Genomic DNA, 21,627 nt, shown 5'->3' with positions numbered 1-21,627 from the left:
TAACAGAGAGACAAGGTTCCCAGTCACAGAAGCTTTCTCTGAGGTAGGAAAAACCGACGTCCTCACAGGTCCCCGTCTATACTCCCAATCCTTCCCCAGCTCCTCTCCTGGCACACCTATTTAGAGGAAGACACAAAGCAATTAGTGGGCCCAGCTGTGTACTAATTGGCTTTACACTGAGTACTTATCACCTGAGGAGGGTGCTGTTGTGTCATCTTCCTCTGGCTGGTCACTGAACTCTCACAATACATTGTACACAGCACTATTTACTGAACAACTTAATATCAAACACAAATTGTGAAGATTTACTATCATTTTAATGGTGATAATAAAATGATTAAAATGTTTCCATGTGACAAAAATCTTTTTTAACCTAAAAGACAATAGACTGTACAAGATTGTCAATACAAAGATTACCATATATCTGAACAGCACATATAAATATTTTTTACACTTACGTATTTGCTATATAGCTTACACTGTAACTCTAAGACAAAATGTAATCCACTGATGAGTTGGTCTTTTTTTGGGATACAAAAATTACATAATGCTCAATTGTAGGAGAAAAATTGTCTTAGTCTAGACAATTACTTTTACATTTTTAAGTCAATTCGACATGGGATATTCCATGGTCCTAGATTCCTCAAAAGAAAGCTGAAGGCAATAGCTTAACTTTAACACTACTTCGATCAACATACTTGGAATAAGTGCATGGATTAATAATCTGGCAGTCCATTAGCTTTGACACATAAACACTGGGATAAAAGAAAAAACAAATGAACAATTCGGATTGAGGACACTTTTCACAGACAATGCAGCAATCTTGACATACTGTTATTTGGTTTTTGGCAAGCTTTCCGTCTCCCTTCGCAAAGCTTAAAAAGGGTGCCATTACATGAGCAGTCAAAGACATATTACACACTTTCATATAGTGGTCAGAGTTATGCACACATTATACACACACATCCAAAGGACAAGAGACAAAAAAATAAAGATTGTCACCTGAGAATTCAAAAGGGTTTCCACTAGTTACCACAGCCACAAAGTCAACATTGTCTATAGTAAAAATTAATTTATACCAACATTTGCTTAAGCCTTAATTTAAGTTTAGGCATAAGGTTAACAGTGTGTTTATGGTTAAAGTTAGGATTAGGTTTAAAATCACATTTTAATATGATAAATTGTAGGAATAGGCGGCCTGTATGACTTTGTGGCTGTGGTAAGTAGGGACGAGCATTCAAGAATTGATTGACTCTTTTGTGATTGGGTGCCCAGGAGGTCCGGGTCAGACCAATTTAATTCACTCTCCATAATCCCATAGTGCCAGTGCTAGCCCATAGCCAAATGTTTAGCTAGCTAGCTAAAGTCAGCATATTCGCAAGCTAGCACAACATAGGACACTGCACTAACTCGACAGCTAACACAGGCAGCTGTTTCATGTAAATGAATCCATTGTGATTTAATTATAATGTCAATACTAGCTACAGTGGTTAGTAAATTGGAAGAAGTATTCAGTGTTGTGTGCAATGCGTCTGTGCTAGAAGTCTTCAAGGATCCACCTGTACCTGAATACCCAAGACCCGAGCGGGTCCGGATCCAGAATTCTAAATAATGTCACGGGTCTGGGTCAGATCTGATATGATTGTCAAAGGCCTCCGGTATGTGTAATTTTAACTGACTTGTCCGGAAGAGCCTGTACATATCCGAATGTGATTCTGTAGAGAGAGAGAGAAATGTTGATAATTTATGCTGTTTTTCACGAGAGTGGAGCGTGGCGCATGTAGCTTGTTGTTGTTGGCCAATCATAAGTCATCAAAGCAGCAAAAGGCTATTCAGTCGTAGAACCAAAAGTGTGTGGCACATTTAGGAGATATCTAATCAATGGAAGATGGAATAAAAATGACGGAATTAAAAGTTAAAGAAGAAGAATAGGCTACAACAACCAAGAGCCAACGGGAAGGCTGCTACTTAATATTCTGAATGGAATTGTTGTTATTTGTAACTGTAGGAAGAGAAAGCACATGCCCGCAGCCTCAATTAGCCTAGCTAGCTAAAGATAGCTAGCTTTTCCCGGTTTGATGCAGTCAAGACAAGTACTACGTAATCATATTTGTTGATAAATAACCTAGCTATGGAAGCTATTAGTCTACTATCGCGTGAGTTGGCTTGGTTGGTTGCTGTCTCTCCCTCCATGCTCCACCACTTGCTAGAGCGGCATCTCTCTCTCCCCTCACGCTTTATTAGCTCCGGTTAATAAAGTAGCTTAAAAAAATGACTTTTCTGCGGCTTCCCTTACTCAGATCGAACCGGGTCTGGCTCCGACCAGGTCTGTTCGGAACGGGTCTCGTTGTCGTCGCGTCTGTTATATCGGGTCAGGGTGGGAAAGCCCCAGGTCCATTTCAGAACCTTTTGGACCCGTGAGACCTCTAGTCTGTGCACTTAGCTAGCTACCAGTCCATAGCCTACGTTGCATATGAAGTGTGACTGGCTCATGACTGTGGATGTACGGAGAAAATGCCCTCTTTTTTCCTTTTTGTTGTCACTCGTTGTGTTCCCCACGTGGGGGTTCATGCTCTCTGATTGGCTCAAAGTCAAGTCGTTGGCCACTGAACAGTATTGCAATTCTACAAGTAGAAACGTCAGGTTCAACGCTACCGGGTCGGCACGCAACAAGTACCTATCGGCAGTCTATTGGTAGTAAGATTCTCTGTGTGTTTCACGCTTTAGGGACCTTTACCTCCAGTAAAGAAACCTTCTTTAAAGGATTTCATACCATTTCCTACTACAGATAAATAATTTTTCATTCACGTACACATACAATAGACAAAATATATATTGTAATGCCTTGCAGGTCCTTTTCCTTGACGATAACCATTTTGAGAAACAGAATACATTCGACCTTTGTTTACTCACTCACACTTTGTCTCTGCTGGTTGACCTGCTTCTGAGGTACTCAGGATGGCACATGAGGATTCTGATACAATCCATCACCAAACCATAAAATCTGCAAACACTTTACATCGCACCTTACTCCTTTTGTTACTCGCTGAGGTTGTGCATCTGACAAAAATCCAGAGCTAATGTACATGATCCTTTTAGCTCCTTACAAAGTCACTGCACATGAAAACAGGCCAGAGAGGAGATGGGGTGTTGCAGGAAATGCTGCCATTTTCATACAGAGTAAAGACTCTCAAATGAGACATAGCTAAATGTATACATTCACTCATTTCAGCCACTGTGAGTTTGCTCATATTGTTCTAGACTAGAGAAACAAATGTTGCTATTTCTCTGCAGAGTGGAGTTTAATGTGAAATGTCTGTATGAAATGTTACTCCATTTGGACTCACATTATTACATGTGGGATTCCTGAACGGCATTGCCATGTCCCTTGTTCTGTACCTCATGGAGGGTTCTATCCTGACTGGATCCATGTTCCCCTAGGTTTTGTTCAGTACAGAACAGTATGTAGCAGTCAGGGGGTTTGTGTGAAGCACCCGGGCCCAGACTGTTTGTCTGGGTCTGTAGGATCAAGGCAGGACTGGGCACGTGGAGGAGGCGAAGGTGTAGGTGGTGGGAGCCGACCCAACACTGCATTAATTAGGGCTTTTGTACATATGAGCATCCCTGTCGAGACAGTGGCAACTAACACTGGTAGTGAATGTGCTGGTGTTGGTGCACTTTGCCATCCACGTGTGAGTGGGTGTGTGTGTGAATGTCCGTGTAGATCTTTGGGTAGACTTTGGGGACCTCCAGGCCATTGCCTCCCTGGGCCAGAAGGAGCTGCTGCTGCTGAGTAATGTACTCCTCGTAGGTGAGAGAGCCCAGGCAGTCTTTGTCCCCGCTATGTGGTGGGCAGGCTGGCACCCGGGGGGGCGGGCGCTGTGAGGCGTGGGTGGTAACTACCCTTCCAGAGGAGCAATGGTGTTTGGACTGGCAGAACCACAGCAGAACAGTACCCAGGATGAACACCACGCCGGCTGGGATGCCAATGATCACAGGCCAGGGCAGGCTGGGAGAGATGGCTGTGGGGACGGGGATGTGGTGAGGCTTTGGGTCTGGAGCGGAGAGAAGAGGAGATTTGAGGAGTTATGAGAAGCTTGGTCAAATGTCACTATTAAAACTTGATGGAGAATACATACAGTAGAAAATAAAACCATGACAACAAAAAAACACTTCAGTTGTGCATGAGGCCATGTTTTGTTTGGTTGTGGATGTAACAGGATATGACATTGTTGTAACAGAGTAATAATCTAACAGGCTAATGGTGTAGCAGGGTCTTATGGTTAAACTGGGTGTACCCAGAGTAATAATGTAACAGGGTAAGAGTGTAGCTATGGTAAAAACAGGGTGTAACAGTGTAAGAATGTAACAGGGTAAGTGTGTAGCAGGGTGTTATGGTTAAACAGGATGTAACAGACTAAGAATGTAACAGAGTAAGGGTGTAGTAGCGTGCTATATGGTTGTAACAGAGTGTTATGATTAAACAGGGTGTAACAAGGTAAAGGTGTAGCAGGGTGTTCCACTCACCTGGCAGCACGGTGAGGAAGGCACTGCGGAAGCTGTAGCCCATGGTGTTGGCGCCCAGGCAGATGTACATGCCAGCATCCTCATCCTTGGCGCGGGTGATGAGCAGCTTGTTGAGGTAGGAGCCATCTGGCCTGGACCATACATCTCCCGTGGGCAGCACCACGAAGCGATGGTCGCCCACCTCGATGGTGGAGTTGTACTTGTTCTCGTTCCCCGGCTCCACCCGCTTCAGCCACTGAATCACCGGCTTGACGTCACTGCGCACCTTGCACTGGAACGAGGTGGTGCCACCATAGTCTACTGTGGTGTTCACCGGATGAGTGCCAGTCAGGATGGGCTTGGAGTTTGTCCGCTCTGTGATGGAAAGACAAAGGAGATAGTTTTCAAATTAACAGCAAAGTTATTGCCATGTTCAGCGCTTTCCTTTCCTCTCTTTCTCCGTGCTGCGGCTAGAATAGGATGAGGTTGATGAAGAAAATGCCACATTTGACACGAGAAAGCACAAGCTGCATTCACTTCATCCTCACCGCTTCTGTGTTTGGTAGAAACATGTGTTTTTGAAGTCAGCACACAGCTGGGATATAATGAGGAGCAGATGGCAATAGAGAGAGGGAGCCCGAGACTCACCACACCAAGCCAGCCCAGCTCTAACCCAACCTCACAGCTCAACACTCAAATCAACCACTACCAACCTAAACCCAAACCCCATCCTCAATACTCAACTATAAACCAATTTGACCAGTGAACACTAGTTCATGCCCAACCTCCAAACTCAACTGCATCAATACTCTACTTCAACCCTAGCTCAATGCTAATCCAACCTTACCATTCAACACTGACCCAAGTCTATGAATCAACCAACAACGAATAAATCTATACTGAAAGTAAGTGACCAAACTTACGGATGACTTCCACTTTGTATGTGGCATTGATCTCTCCAGCCCGGTTGGAAACGTGGCAGGTATACTTCCCGCTGTTCTCAGGGGTCAGGTTCTTCAGACTCAGAGTCCACTTCTTCTTACGGTCCTCGCCCACCTCCCCAGGGGTCAGCGGCTTGCTGTCCTTCACCCACACGATATCTGGACGAGGGTTCCCGCTAGCCATGCACTTCAGCCGTACTGAGCTGCCCACTGGCCTGGCTATCACGCGCTTCCTCATCTTGGCTGGCTGTGTGAAGCGTGGTCGGACTGTGATCAAAGAAAGGGTTGTTTACAATAAAGTACGTTTACAATCAAAGAAATAGTGTTGTTGGGGAGAACATCACAGCAATGTTTTTACAAGTTTTATAATGGTATGCACATCAGACAGCTATTAAATACTGCAATGAATGACGCTGCATGACTTAGAAAAAAATTAAGGTCTGTTTATTTGACAACTTTTCTAACACCCAACAGTATTTCTGGTGTGGTAGCACTACTCAGCATAATGTAACCTGCCAAGAGGCACATTCACAAAACAAGTTTCACTCAGCAGTTCAACGCTTGTTGTATATAAACTGTGCTGAGATTGAGTCAATAGGATAAAATATATACAGTAGTGGACTCCAGTTTGATAAGACTGGTCTGGCCTTCTAGAGAGCTAAGAGCAGAGAGGGCCACAGCTCAGTGGGAGCACTTCACCACCACACTTCACAGTGCAAAAATACTCGTGGCAGCCCGCTTTTGATCAGGGTAGAACACGGCTACATTCTGCAGCCACTGAGTCCAAGGGGGCAGCCAACGGAGAGAGAGAGAGAGAGAGAGAGGGGAGAGATGGAATGTTTCCCCAATCACACTTCACTTAAATAGCCTGCTCTCTGGCCTGTCAGAGGCAATTACCAAAGCAAACAGTACCCTGCTGTTGGGGTGAGTGGGGGGTTATTTGTGTGTGTGTGTCAGAAAAGCACACACAGGGCAGAGTGGGTCCAGGTGTGGCCATATGCAAAACTAGACCTACACCCCCTAACTAGAGTACCGGCCACTACATACCCAGCAGTAAGAGAATGCCCTGTTTCTAAATGAACTGGGGTCAGATGAAACAAGAGATAAAGGTCAGAGAGAGAGTGCTCAGTGTCTTACCAAATTTCCCTGACTGGTCAGTGCTGTATTCTGCGTCTCCCGCTGTTCCAGTTCCATCCCTCCCAGTGCTGGCGTCATCTACAGACAGAGAGAGAGACAAGACAGACAAAGTTAGCTTAGCATTACGGTCAGTGGGAGAAAAAAACCCTCCGTTTTATAACTCACTGTAACCTCCTTTACAGCTCTAGCTGTGACCCAATACGCTCTAATGGCTGTAGGAGTGGGATTAGGACAGAACCAGAATCCAGTGTCCAGTAACATGGGACACGATGCTGAAGACCCCAGATCATATCTCCTATCTCATCTCTGTGACTCGTCCTGCTCAAAGCTTTGTACTGCCACCCCCAGTATCTCACTCCAGGAGATGGATTAACAATGATGAGTCAATGCCAAACAGATCTGCCATACTTCACGCCACAAAACCACTTCAAGATGTGGCCATATTCTCACAGAGCAGTTCATCAGAGAAGCAAGAATCAGACATTACAACAGGTGGGACTGGATAAACCAATGGAAACTTGTTTGAACAGATACATTACTTATCTATTGTCAGTGGCCATCTGTGCTAATATTGGACTGGCTGGCCTGCGCTGAAGATCTCAATCAAAAACCGATGCTTGTGAAAAGAGCAAGCCGAGAACTGTCTTGGACCACCTGCGAGCTCCACGTGCATTGATTTGAAGACAACGTCTTCAAATTCAGCTATTTGGACTGAGAATATATTTGAAATGCAAATAGAAGAAAACGAAGAAAGTATTTTTATAGTGCTGGATGGTAATATCTGACTAAGTGGTAAAATGAGTTGCTGTATGGTACTCTGGTTACACCACCCTCTCCCCCGCTCCTCCCTCCACCACATGACCGGCATGTTCAGAAGAGAGGAGAGCACCACTGATGATAGGGCATCTGACAGCTTCATTATCACTCAGTAATGCTCCTTACACTCTAGGCCCCTACACTCCCTCCCTCCACAGTACCCTTTCTTCAAGTCTGTCTAATGCACATTCAAACACTAAAGGCACTATGAGAGGTTATTTTGATTACACTGTGCACTTAAATCTGAGCACACACACAGAGAACATGTTGCAAATCATTCCTTCAAGTTCAACTGTACTCAATAACAATACGCACCCTCGTTTGATCAGATCCCTACCCTCTAATCAAAAGCCAAATTTCTTGCCTAGAAAAACATACAGTAATATAGCCTCCATGAAATAGCAATAGATTTCTTGATATACATCCAAACATCACTCCATGCCTGCAGAAAATCAATCCCCCCTCACGCGCGGCAACCCGCCCATCAAAAACTCTCCCTGATTTATGGAAAGTCAAACAAAGACACGCAGTATGAGGGATGTCAGGTTTCTCAACAAAACAAACTCATTTCCCCCTTTCTTCAGGCACAATTCTGCATTTCACACATTTACTGTTTGGGTGCCCTGTGACAGGCCTGTTTTTATAACTCCACAGTGCATTTGCTTTCATGTCTGCCAAGTAACGAGGCTGGTAGCTCGAGAGGGCCAGGTGTTTGGTCAACAGAAATGTAAATCCCTGAGTTCGGTGTTGGTGTAGGGCTCTGTTTTCCAACAGGGTCATGTCCTTCTAGGATTTTAATTTAGAGACACTGGATCTCAGTCTGGACAGTCTAGTCTAGTAGCAAGAGGGTGGGTGGGTCAGTGTCTACTGCCCACTTTTATTCACTGGCAGGCAGTTGAGACCAGGCCAAGCCAACTCTTCACAGTTCAATTGTGGTTTCACAGTTCAATTGAGTGGTGAAGGGCTAAAAACTCTCAGAACCAGAGCGTTACCACAACATCTTTTAGATTGATGTACCAAGATCAGATAATAACCCATGGACGCAAAGATGGTCGGACAAAAGCATTACACAACACAGACATTTAACCAAACTATCAAATTAGCACCTAGTCCCTGCAGGACCAAGGTTAACCCCCCAGCTTCAAACTAATTAAGATTTATCTCAAAGCCACATTAATTACTGTAATCTTTTATGCCTTTTGAGCAGAAACTAGAGAGTGAAATCCAAGAGGGACTGTTATTCCAACTCAACACATTCAAAGCTCCTGAGGATTGACAGTGTGCAGCACTAGCTACAGTCTTCACCCCCAGCTCTCTGATTTATACAACTCCAGAGCCTAGCTTATGGAAAAAATTACAGTTCGGTGCTGTTACACAGGTCTGTATTAACGGCTGGCTCTTAACGGAGGGGGAAATTTACGAGCCTTGGTCACAGCACATACCTTACTGCATTACCCACTACACGCATACAAAAGAATTAACAACACAGAAAGACCGACAGATTAACAACCTGTTGAGGATATATACAGTCAAAATTGCACCAGATGCATCTTTGAGGTGTTAACATTTTCAAAGTTCATTAAACATGACTGATTCAGCGCTATTAAATGTTGACATTTCACAACATTTCCTAGGTGTGTGAGTTTTAATCGCTTTTAATGGCCAAACTATGTATGCTTGGCTTGCATTGAAGGACTCAATTCGCAGAGGCCCTCCACAACAGTGGAGGCTGCTGAGGGGAGGACGGCTCATAATAATGGCTGGAATGGAGTCAATGGAATGGTATCAAACACGTTTGGTTGATACCATTCCATTGACTCCATTCCAGCCATTATTATGAGCCGTCATCCCCTCAGCAGCCTCCACTGCTCCACAAATCTTTTTTTACCTTCCTTTTGTAGAGCGAGGGTCTTCAACAAAAGACATGAAGGTACAGTGAATCTCTTTTTCTGACATGTTTTTAAACATTCCTTTTCACTAAGCTGTCCACCTGATACTTGCTTCTTTTAAAGTTATTTTAGACTGAGCCAAGGCAACAAAGTTTAGGACTAATACTATTTACTAAATATGATTAGGCGTTGCAATTTCTGAGTTCCATCTCGGTCCGAAATATGAACGATTAAACATTCTGTGAACTGTTTCCAGTGTTCAGCCCATTTCATAAGGTAATCCATGTGCATTACCCAGGGTGCCTTGCTCTCTGACATGGGTCCACGGGAAGGAAGCGCAAGTCAGATTTAGCGATGCCTTATTCTGTCGAGCGGAGGATTGACCCGGCATTAAGCATTTCCTCTACTCTTTTAGGGATTACTGGCACAGAGGGGGGAACGACGTGGACCACGCAACGTCCTACTTCAGGCCAGGGTTCTCTGGACCTCAGCACCAGGAGAGACAGAGGGCCAAAACAAGCTGCACTTTGGCCTACTGGGCTGACTCTTGGCCCCTGGGCTATCTTTTCTATGCCCTGTACCACTGCCCTATATGAGCCCGGACCCAGCTGCTCTGAAGCTCCCCTGTAGCAGATAGGAACGGCAAACTAACAAATTACAGCTAAAGTAGCCTGGGTACCTTTTCAGCTAATATTAGCTAACATTCTTTGGCAAATGACAGGAGTGGAATGTTAGCTAAAAAGACTGGTATCCAGACTACAACTAAAGCACTAGTAAGACATAGTGATGATCATAAGTGCATTGTCCCCATCTGTTGAACAGATAGGGGTGGGTTCCATTTAATCAAAACAGCATGATACCAATGTACCTACACCTGCATTTGGAGCTGACATTCTGAGAGCCAGCCTAGTGCAACATGGCAGTGACTCAGTCAGGGATGGTAACTTAAGCTATAGCTACAACTTTTCCTTACTCAGACTGTTAGGGACCCCACGATAAACACCTGCTATTTTAACAACTCAGTCGGACCCTTTACAAATGCCAACTGTATAAGTACCTTCTAAATCCAGAAGCAAACAGAGAGCAATCCAGGAGCCCATTCAAGGACTGAGAGGTTCAGCTCTCTATGTTTAAAGTCAACACAAACAGACTAGTATTTCAGTGATTTCTACCGCAATCTTTCAGACAAAAGGAAAACACAGCATTTATGCCGTATGTTGCATGTGTGTGTGCCTATGTGTGTGTGTTTTTGTAACTGCAAGCAGAGCTCTGTAGTTTGTTGCATCGGAACCCGGGTTTGATCTCCTGCCATCAATGGGCTCTGTATTCCAATTGTGGCCACCTGTGTGAGGGGAAAGAGGACCTGCTGCACCTCAGTTTCCAATGTGTACAGAGTCCCGTGGGCTGTCGGGTTCAGCACACACAGCTGGGATGCAAACACACTGTCATTGACTGTCATTTTAGGGAAGAAATATCCTTTTGTTGTCCCACTTATGGTAGTGTAAGAGGATGGAAGCTGGGTTTTTTAGTCAGAGGAAGAAATCAAACTAAAGTAGTTCAGTGTTTAGATGATTAAACACTTTCTAATTCACTCTTATTTAACATTGTTCAAATACACAGTATGATTAATGTGCAGGTTCTTTTGACATGGAACACTGCAAACCGATCCCTATTCAGTATTGAAACGTGCTATTCCATGGTTACTCTTACATTTCTGTATCTATTACTTTAATGTACAGTATCTTTAAATTGTAATGGAATGGTATCGTATTGCACGGATCAATTTGGAATTGATGGTGTGGTTGATTGGTGAGATGAAAATGTAGAAAATGTATATAAAGAATAGATCCTCGGAGCATGAACATTACCAAGTAAAAATATAATGTCAACATTCGCGAAAATAACATCTCCGGGTACAAGTGGTTCCATCCCGTTGGTCATAAATGTCAAGTCCGATGCATTTTATAAGTTCTGAAACCTGCAGTTAAGTATTATGTTCTGTGTGTATCCACAATAAAAGGCTCAATCCCAATACCCCCCTTAGCACTCCCCCTCTGTTTTGCGCGGTCCCGCGAGCCGCATCAAGTCAGAGTGGTGTTCCAATTCAACTTTGAGCTAGGGGTATTGACTTTCCAGCCCTCTAATTAAGAATGGTCTGAATGCTAGCGTTTCCTGACAAGAAGGTGTTCCCTGACAATGGGGCGTTCCCTGACAAGGAGGTGTTCCCTGACAATGGGGCGTTCCCTGACAAGGAGGTGTTCCCTGACAATGGTGCGTTCCCTGACAACCCCCCTTCGTTCTTCTAATTTTAGTCCCACGAACTACCCCCGTACAGTAGGTGGCGGCAATACACCTTATAGGTTGTAGTCTGCCAATAAACCTCAAAGAAGAAAAACCTTAATATATTTTTCAGGGCCTCTGAAAGCCTTTGTGCTAAATACCTGACTCCAGCGATCAACAGATCTTGTGCTCCGACATAATCAGAAGGTACAGTTTGGTTAGATAAATCAAAATCAAAGCAAATCAAATGTTATTCATCACATGCTTCTTAAACAACAGGTGTGGACTAACAGTGAAACGCTTACTGACGGGCCCTTCCTAACCATTCAGCGAGTAAGAAAATAGAGAAACAATAGAAAAGTAAAACACTTAAAAAACTAAAGTAATAATAGATACACAATGAGTAACTATAACTTTGCTACATACAAGGGTACAAGTACCGGGTCAATGTGCAGGGGTATGAGGTAATTGAGGTAGATATGTACATATAACTACGAATAAAGTGACAGATAGTAACAGGAGCAGCAGCGTAATGTGATGAGTCCAAAAAATGTGCAATAAGAGTCAATGCAGATAGTTAAATAGTGAACCAAATATTTACACGGACTAACTATTTAGCTGTCTTACGGCTTGGGGGTAGAAGCTGTTCAGGATCCTGTTGGTTCCAGACTTGGTGCTTCGGTACCGCTTGGCGTGCGGTAGCAGAAAGAACAATCTATGACTTGAGTGGCTGGAGTCATTGACAACGTTTAGGGCCTTCCTCTGACACCGCCTGGTATAGAGGTCCTGGATGGCAGGGAGCTCGGTCCCAGTGATGTACTGGGGGTACGCACTACCCTCTGTAGCGTCTTGCGGTCGGATGCCAAGCAGTTGCCATACAATGCGGTGATGCAGCCAGTCATGATCCTGTTAATTGTGCAGCTGCAGAACTTTTTAAGAATCGATTAGATGTACTATGTCTTACTTGTATTTTGCATAATCATACAGCAGTGCACAAGTTCGCAGAGTAAAAAACTGAGTGAAAACTTACCGAATTAAGCCAGGCTAGCTGCTGGCTTGCTTTGCATGTAACACTGTGAGACAAAATGGTGGCTGCAATTCATATTTATAACTCCTAATGGTTTTACTTGCACAAATTAAGGCTCACATTATTTGTATTTTAATGTTTACATATGAGACATGCCAATTATATGTATTTTAACCAGTTATATATTATGAAGTTTGTAGTTGGCTATCCAATGCTAACTGCTAACTAGCTCAGCCTGCCCATTTCGCTGATTAAAGGCACAGTCAACTTAGTGTATGTAAACCTGTGACCCACTGGAACTTTGATACAGTGACTTATAAGTAAAATAATCTGTCTGTGAACATTGTTGGAAAAATGACTTGTGTCATGCACAATCTGTGTTCAATACAGGATTAAAACCAACTGTAGCTAGCTTTCTGCTCATGCGCTTCTAACAAACAGGACACTTCGAGTGACCCTCCTTCAAGGTGGCCGTACTTCTTCATTACACAAAGGAATAACCTCAACCAATTTCTAAAGACTGTTGACAGTCAGTGGAAGAGGTAAGAACTGCAAGAAGGTCCCTTAGAAATCTGGTTTCCCAATGAAAAAACATTGAAAAGAGAGTGACCTCAAAAAAAAAAAAATGGTCTGAATGGTTTGTCCTCTGGGTTTCGCCTGCTAAATAAGTTATGTTATACTCACAGACATGATTCAAACAGTTTTAGAAACATCAGAGTGTTTTCTATCCAAATCTACTCATAATATGCATATCTTATCTTCTGGGGATGAGTAGCTGGCAGTTTAATTTGGGCATGCTTTTCATCCAAAATTCCGAATGCTGCCCCCTACCCAAGAGAAGTTAACAATGTGACACTCCATCTAGCTTTTTCAAAAGGCTAGCTTTTTCAAACAGAACTTTGCATCTTGTAGCTCTAACTCCAAAAAGTTTTGGGACACTGTAAAGTCCATGGAGAATAAGAGCACCTCCTCCCAGCTGCTCACTGCACTAAGGCTAGGTAACACTGTCACCACCGATAAATCCACGATAATCGAGAATTTCAATAAGCATTTCTCTACGGCTGGCCATGCTTTCCTCCTGGCTACCCCAACCTCGGCCAACAGCTCAGCACCCCCCGCAGCTACTTGCACAAGCCTCTCCAGCTTCTCCTTCACCCAAATCCAGATAGCAGATGTTCTGAAAGAGTTGCAAAACCTGGACCCATACAAATCAGCTGGGCTCGACAATCTGGACCCTCTCTTTCTAAAATGATCCGCCGCCATTGTTGCAACTTCTATTTCCAGTCTCTTCAACCTCTCTTTCGTATCGTCCGTGATCCCTAAAGAGTTTCATAACAATCGGAAATCGGTAATTTTGGACGCCGATTTTGCCTTTTTTTATTTTTTTTATTACATTTTTTACACCTTTATTTAACTAAGTCAGGTAAGAACACATTCTTATTTTCACTCTAGACCCAAACTGTTACAGACGTATATCCATCCTGCCCTGCCTTTCTAAAGTATTCGAAATCCAAGTTAATAAACAGATCACTGACCATTTCGAATCCCACCATACCTTCTCTGCTGTGCAATCCGGTTTCCGAGCTGGTCACGGGTTTAGTACCTTGAGCCACGCTCAAGGTACTAAACAATATCATAACCGCCATCGATAAAAGACAGTACTGTGCAGCCGTCTTCATCGACCTGGCCAAGGCTTTCGACTCTGTCAATCACCATATTCTTATCGGCAGACTCAACAGCCTTGATTTCTCAAATGACTGCCTCGCCTGGTTCACCAACTACTTCTCAGACAGAGTTCAGTGTGTCAAATCAGAGGGCCTCTTGTCCGGACCTCTGGCAGTCTCTATGGGGGTAGCACAGGGTTAAATTCTCGGGCCGACTCTTTTCTCTGTATATATCAACGATGTCGCTCTTGCTGCGGGTGATTCCCTGATCCACCTCTGCGCAGACGACATCATTCTGTATACACCTGGCCCTTCTTTGGACACTGTGTTAACTAACCTCCAAACAAGCTTCAATGCCATACAACACTCCTTCCGTGGCCTCCAACTGCTCTTAAACGCTAGTAAAACCAAATGCATGCTGTTCAACCGATCGCTGCCCACACCTGCCCGCCCGACTAGCATCACTACTCTGGACGGTTCTGACTTAGAATATGTGGACTAGAGGTCGATCGATTACTCGGAATGGCCGATTAATTAGGGCCGATTAATCGGAATGGCCGATTAATTGGGGCCGATTATTTTTACTTTATATTCCCGAAATGTATCCACTACTATTTCTTACAACCGACAAGAACTTTTACTTTCCCCAATTCCGGAGTCAACTTGGACACATCTGCCCTGGGCTTTCTTTGTAATTCCGACCCAATGTTCAGGTTAGCCAAGAGGAAATGCTGGCGTTACAGAGGCAAGAGGGGATGGATCCTGGCGATATTAAGATGAAGGGAAAACCAGCCACCTCTTACCTCAAGTCTACTGGCCAATGTAGTCACTCGATAAAAAGATGGATGAACGCAGATCGAGGATTTGCTACCAACGGGACTCTCAAAAATGCAATATTCTTAGGTTTTCTGAAACATGGCTATACAACTCGATGGATTCTCCATTCACCGGGCGGACAGGACAGGTAAGTCGTGGAAATTGAGGGGGGAGTTGCCTCTACATTAACTCCAACTGGTGTGCTAACTTCAGTGCGGTGGAAGTGTTGACCCAGTGTTCACCCATCTTGGAATACCCCCTGAGGGAGTTTTCAGCTGTTAACGTGATTGTTGTATACATTCCACCCCTGGATAAGAAAAATAACAAGCTGGCACAAAGTCTGCTGCCTCAGTTTGTATGATGGCAATTTGCATATACTCCAGAATGTTATGAAGAGTGATCAGATGAATTGCAATTAATTGCAAAGTCCCTCTCTGTCATGCATATGGACTGAATCCCGCAAAAACATTTCCACTGCATTTCAGCCCTGCCACAAAAGGACCAGATGACATCATGTCAGTGATTCTCTCGTTAACACAGGTGTGAGTGTTGACGAGGACAAGGCTGGAGATCACTCTGTCATGCTGATTGAGTTCGAATAACAGACTGGAAGCTTCAAAGGGAGGGTGGTGCTTGGAATCATTGTTCTTCCTCTGTCAACCATGGTTACCTGCAAGGAAACACGTGCCGTCATCATTACTTTGGACAAAAAGGGCTTCACAGGCAAGGATATTGCTGCCAGTAAGATTGCACCTAAATCAGCCATTTATCGGATCATCAAGAACTTCAAGGAGAGCGGTTCAATTGTTGTGAAAAAGGCTTCAGGGCGCCCAAGAAAGTCAAACAAGTGCCAGGACCGTCTCCTAAAGTTGATTCAGCTGCGGGATCGGGGCACCACCAGTACAGAGCTTGCTCAGGAATGGCAGCAGGCAGGTGTGAGTGCATCTGACTTTTGGAGGATGGCCTGGTGTCAAGAAGGGCAGCAAAGAAGCCACTTCTCTCCAGGAAAAACATCAGGAACAGTCTGATATTCTGCAAAAGGTACAGGGATTGGACTGCTGAGGACTGGGGTAAAGTCATTTTCTCTGATGAATCCCCTTTCCGATTGTTTGGGGCATCCAGAAAAAAGCTTGTCTGGAGAAGACAAGGTGAGCGCTACCATCAGTCCTGTGTCATGCCAACAGTAAAGCATCCTGAGACCATTCATGTGTGGGGTTGCTTCTCAGCCAAGGGAACCGGCTCACTCACAATTTTGCCTAAGAACACAGCCATGAATAAAGAATGGTACCAACACATCCTCCGAGAGCAACTTCTCCCAACCATCCAGGAACAGTTTGGTGACGAACAATGCTTTTTCCAGCATGATGGAGCACCTTGCCGTAAGGTGCTCCATCATGGCTCGGGGAATAAAACATCGATATTTTGGATCCATGGCCAGGAAACTCCCCAGACCTTAATCCCATTGAGAACTTGTGGTCAATCCTCAAGAGGCGGGTGGACAAACAAAAAGCCACAAATTCTAACAAACTCCAAGCATTGATTATGCAAGAATGGGCTGCCATCAGTCAGGATGTGGCCCAGAAGTTAATTGACAGCATGCCAGGGCGGATTGCAGAGGTCTTGAAAAAGAAGGGTTAACACTGTAAATATTGACTCTGCATCAACTTCATGTAATTGTCAATAAAAGCCTTTGACACTAATGAAACGCTTGTAATTATACTTCAGTATTCCATAGTAACATCTGACAAAAATATCTAAAGACACTGAAGCAGCAAACTTTGTGAAAATTAATATTTGTGTCATTCTTTTGGCCACAACTGTACAAGGCTGTAAACAAGCAAGAAAACCTACATCCAGGCTGCTGTTCTGCTCGCCAGAAATTCTGGGTCACTAAGACACATGATGCCCAACTTCCATCAACACGTCTCCAACGCCACTAGGGACGATATAGTCGTAGACCACTGTTATTCTCTCCACAAGCAAGCATACAAGGCCCTCCCTCGTCCGTAATTCTGCAAATCAGATCATCACTCCATACTCCTGCTTCCTGTTTACAAGCAGAAATTCAAACAGGAAGTACACGTGACTCGCTCCGTTTGAGAAATGGTCACCAGAATCAGAGATTATACTACAGGACTGCTTTGCTAGTGCTGATTGGAATATGTTTCGAGACTCCGCCGATAACATTGACGAGCTAACCACCTCCGTCACCGGCTTCATTAGAAAATGTATAGGCAACATTGTCCTCACAGTGAGGGTTCGCTGCTTCCCCAATCAAAAGCCCTGGATTAACACTGAGGTTGACGCTAAACTAAAGGACAGGGCTATCGCACACAGAGCTATCGTGGACAAACAACCCTGAGACTACGGCCGAGGACAGGAATAAGTACAAGAAGTCACGCTATGACCTCCGCAGAGTCATCAAACAAAAAAAATATAGCAATAAGTTCTAATCATACTACACAGGCTCCGATGTCCACCGTATGTGGCAGGGGCTACAGTCCATTACAGATTACAAAGGAAGACCCAACCGTGATCTGCCCAACGCTGCCTCTCTACGAGACGAACTTAATGCATTTTATGCACGCTTTGACAACAACAACATCGTGCCGGGTGTGAGGGAAAAAGGTCTTTAATCAGGTCATCAACCACAAGGTCGCCCCAACAGATCCACAGATGACGCAATCTCGATTGCTCTCCACACTGCCTAGATAGATAAGAAGAATACCTATGTAACAATGCTGTTCATTGACTACAGCTCAGTGTTCAACACCATTGTCCCCTCCAAGCTCGTCACCAAGCTTAGGACTCTGGGTCTGAACACCTCCCTCTGCAACTTGATCCTGGACTTCCTGACGGGCTGACCCCAGGTGATAAGGGTAGACAACATCACCTCCACCACTCTGACCCTCAACACAGGGGCCCCACAGGGATGTGTGCTCAGTCCCCTCCTATACTCCCTGTTCACCCACGACTGCGTGGCCACACACAACTTCAACACCATCATATAGTTTGCTGATGACACGACGATGGTAGGCCTGACCACCGGCGATGATGAGTCAGCCTACAGGGAGGTCGTCAGTGACCTGGTAGTGTGGTGTCAGAACAACTTCTCCCTCAACATCAGTAAGACCAAGGAGCTGATCATGCACTACAGGTAATGGGGGAGCGAGCACGAATCGATCCACATCGACGGTGCCACACATTAACAGTAAAATGGTCCAAACACATGCGACAGCGCCTCTTCCCCCTCAGAAGGTTGAAAAGGTTTGGCATGGGCCTTCAAATCCTCAAAAAGTTCTACAGCTGTAGCATTGAGAGCATTTTGACTGGCTGCATCACTGCCTGGTATGGCAATAGCACCGCCCTCGATCGCATGGCACTACAGAGTGTGGTGCGGACCGCCCAGTACATCACTGGGGCCGAGCTTCCTGCCATCCAGCACAGCTATAAAATTGTTAAAGATTCCAACCACCCAAGCCATAGATTATTCTATTTTTTTTCCGCATGGCAAGCGGTACCGGTGCCTCAAGTCAAACTGCTATGGAATTAAAAACCTGTTTCAGTACTACTCTACTACTCTCATTCAGAGGGTGGATACATTACGGGCACATTATTGTTCAGCTGTTCATATGGGAAGTACATATTTGTTGCATGATAAATATGTGACTCGTTTCAGGAAACTAGGCATATGTCGCGCATCACTACTTCACAGGACAGCCATTTGAACGTAAACTTTTTTTGTTGATCAAAATGCATTTTTTGTCAGAAATGCCTTCTGGAACATGTGAACTTCATGTGCCTTAAACTTGTATGCCATCTGTAAATACGAATACAATTGTTAAATTATGTGCCTAGTTGGTTTAGCCACAGTAAAAGACAGCAGCATTCCCGCTAGCCATGATTGGCTGACAAAATGAGTGGGCTGGACATGCCAAGAGATGAGCTCGGATTGGTCTGCTGTGTAGCATGCTCCTGTCTATTTGAGCTGGTCAGCATGTGTAGGTAATCCTGTCTAATGCTGCTTTTAAAAAAAATATATCCCGTAGTAGAACTGCATAAGATGTGCTCTCCACTTTCTGGAGGACCGAGTATGATAGCTAAGGAGATGGAGAAAACAACTGTCTCCGGATTACATCTTCAAACTAAGTTAGGGCAACGATGGCATCCGTAACAGGCAGAAGCATCCATTCCAGTCCATGTATACAGGTAAGATAGTCTAGCTAGCAAAATTATCAGATATTACACGTTTGAAATTGTATTTTAACATTTTTTTAATACATTTTTTTTACCCCTTTTTCTCCCCAATTGGTAGTTACAGTCTTGTCTCATCGCTGCAACTCCCGTACGAACTCGGGGAGGCAAAGGTCGAGAGTCATGCGTCCTCCGAAACACAACTCAACCAAGCCACACTGCTTCTTGACACAATGCCCACTTAACCCGGAAGCCAGCCGCACCAATGTGTTGGAAGAAACACCTGGCAACCGTGTCAGTGTGCACTGCGCCCGGCCCACCACAGGAGTTGCTAGTGCGGAATGGAACAAGACATCCCTGCTGGCCAAACCCTCCCCTAACTCAGACGATGCTGGACCAATTGTGTGCCACCCCATGGGTCTCCCAGTCGCGGCCGGCTATGACAGTGCCTGGACTCGAACCCAGAATCTCTAGTGGCACAGCTAGCACTGCGATGTAGTGCCTTAGAACACTGCGCCACTCGGGAGACGTTTCTAATTTTGTCAGAAAGTCGTTTTCATTTCAAGTTAAAGTGTACTGTTAGCTAGCTAGCTAACGTTAGCTGGCTGGCTCGCTAGCTAACATCACGTATGATCTGTGTAGTAATATTATTCGTCAGAGCCATTTGCTTTGCAAGTTATAGCCTAATGTTAGCTACCTAACATTGAACGTGGTTGGTTAACTTCTACTTCATCACAATCCCGGATCCGGGAGCACCCCCATCAGTAAAAAAGCTGACTAGCATAGCCTAGCATAGCGTCACAAGTAAATACTAGCATCTAAATATCATTAAATCACAAGTCCAAGACACCAGATGAAAGATACACATCTTGTGAATCCAGCCATCATTTCTGATTTTTAAAATGTTTTACAGGGAAGACACAATATGTAAATCTATTAGCTAACCACGATAGCAAAAGACACAACTTTTTTTTCCCACCATTTTTTTCCTGCATAGGTAGCTATCACAATTTCGACCAAATAAAGATATAAATAGCCACTAACCAAGAAACAACTTAATCAGATGACAGTCTGATAACATATTTATTGTATAGCATATGTTTTATTAGAAAAATGTGCATATTTCAGGTATAAATCATAGTTTACCATTGCAGCCACCATCACAACTCTCACCAAAGCAACTAGAATAACTACAGAGACCATCGTGTATTACCTAAATACTCATCATAAAACATTTCTGAAAAATACACAGCGTACAGCAAATGAAAGACAAAGATCTTGTGAATCCAGCCAATATTTCAGATTTTTTAAGTGTTTTACAGCGAAAACACAATATAGCATTATATTAGCTTACTACAATAGCCAACCACACAACAGCATTGATTCAGGCCAACAATAGCGATAACGAATAAACCAGCAAAAGATATTAATTTTTTCACTAACCTTCTCAAACTTCTTCAGATGACAGTCCTATAACATCATATTACACAATACATATAGAGTTTGTTCGAAAATGTGCATATTTAGCGCCACAAATCGTGGTTATACAATGAGAAAAGTAGCCAAACTGCCAACAATATGTCGGGAGAAATCTTGGGAGAGGCACCTAGTCTAATCAGTAACTAATCCTAAACTTGACTAAAAAATACAGGTTGGACAGCAAATGAAAGATACATTAGTTCTTAATGCAATCGCTGTGTTAGATTTTTAAAATTAACGTTACTACGACATACAGCGTGCGTTAAAGCGAGACCGCACTGAGATTCATGGCGGAATATGAGTTTAACATTTTTCAACAGAACAACGAATTAACATCATATATAGTTCTTACTTTTTGATGAGCTCCCATCAGAATCTTGGGCAAGGTGTCCTTTGTCCAAAAGAATCGTTGCTCGGTTGTAGATTGTCGCCTTCAACGTTGGAATTAGCAGTAAACATTAGCCATGTGGCAAAGACGGTCCAACTCCCTAAAACGCAGCATAAATAAATATCCGAAAATCGCAATATAATGATATAAACTGATATAACTCGGTTTAATATAACAACATTATGATGTCTTTAACACCTATATCGAATAAAAACAGAGCCGGATATATCTAAGGGCTATAAAGGGAGCTTTCTATAACGACAGCCAGAGGTCCTTTCTGCGTCCTGGCGAAGAGGACAAAAGACGGACCCCACGTTCCCAGCCCATTTATAAGCTCTCAGATCTGCCTAGCAACACCATTTCAATTCTCACTATTCGCTGACATCCAGGGGAAGGCGTATGCAGTGCATCTCAACCCATAGAAGACAGGCAGATTTATAAACGGATCTCAGAACAGCCAGCAGATTTCAGCATTCTCACATCCTCATAG

At 44.0% G+C, this 21,627-nt stretch overlaps 1 protein-coding gene across 2 annotated transcripts in view; it reads right to left on the bottom strand.

Moving 5' to 3' along the window:
- Positions 1 to 306: 306 nt before the first annotated feature.
- Positions 307 to 21,627, bottom strand: part of LOC120048242 (fibroblast growth factor receptor-like 1) — a 71,446-nt gene continuing 50,125 nt past the window's right edge. For both annotated transcript variants that reach the window (XM_038994046.1, XM_038994047.1), the window contains 4 exons: positions 6,585 to 6,662; positions 5,430 to 5,714; positions 4,528 to 4,881; positions 307 to 4,055 (listed from right to left, as the gene is read on the bottom strand). In XM_038994046.1, the coding sequence (XP_038849974.1) occupies positions 3,643 to 4,055; positions 4,528 to 4,881; positions 5,430 to 5,714; positions 6,585 to 6,662 (1,130 nt within the window). In that variant the 3' untranslated portion in view covers positions 307 to 3,642. The remainder of the gene's footprint in view (positions 4,056 to 4,527; positions 4,882 to 5,429; positions 5,715 to 6,584; positions 6,663 to 21,627) is intronic.

This window comes from Salvelinus namaycush, chromosome 5 (assembly GCF_016432855.1).
Source record: "Salvelinus namaycush isolate Seneca chromosome 5, SaNama_1.0, whole genome shotgun sequence".
Classification (NCBI taxonomy): Eukaryota; Metazoa; Chordata; class Actinopteri; order Salmoniformes; family Salmonidae; genus Salvelinus; species Salvelinus namaycush.
The sequence above is the reverse complement of the archived record's forward strand: the minus strand, read 5'-3'. Positions and strand labels throughout refer to the sequence as shown.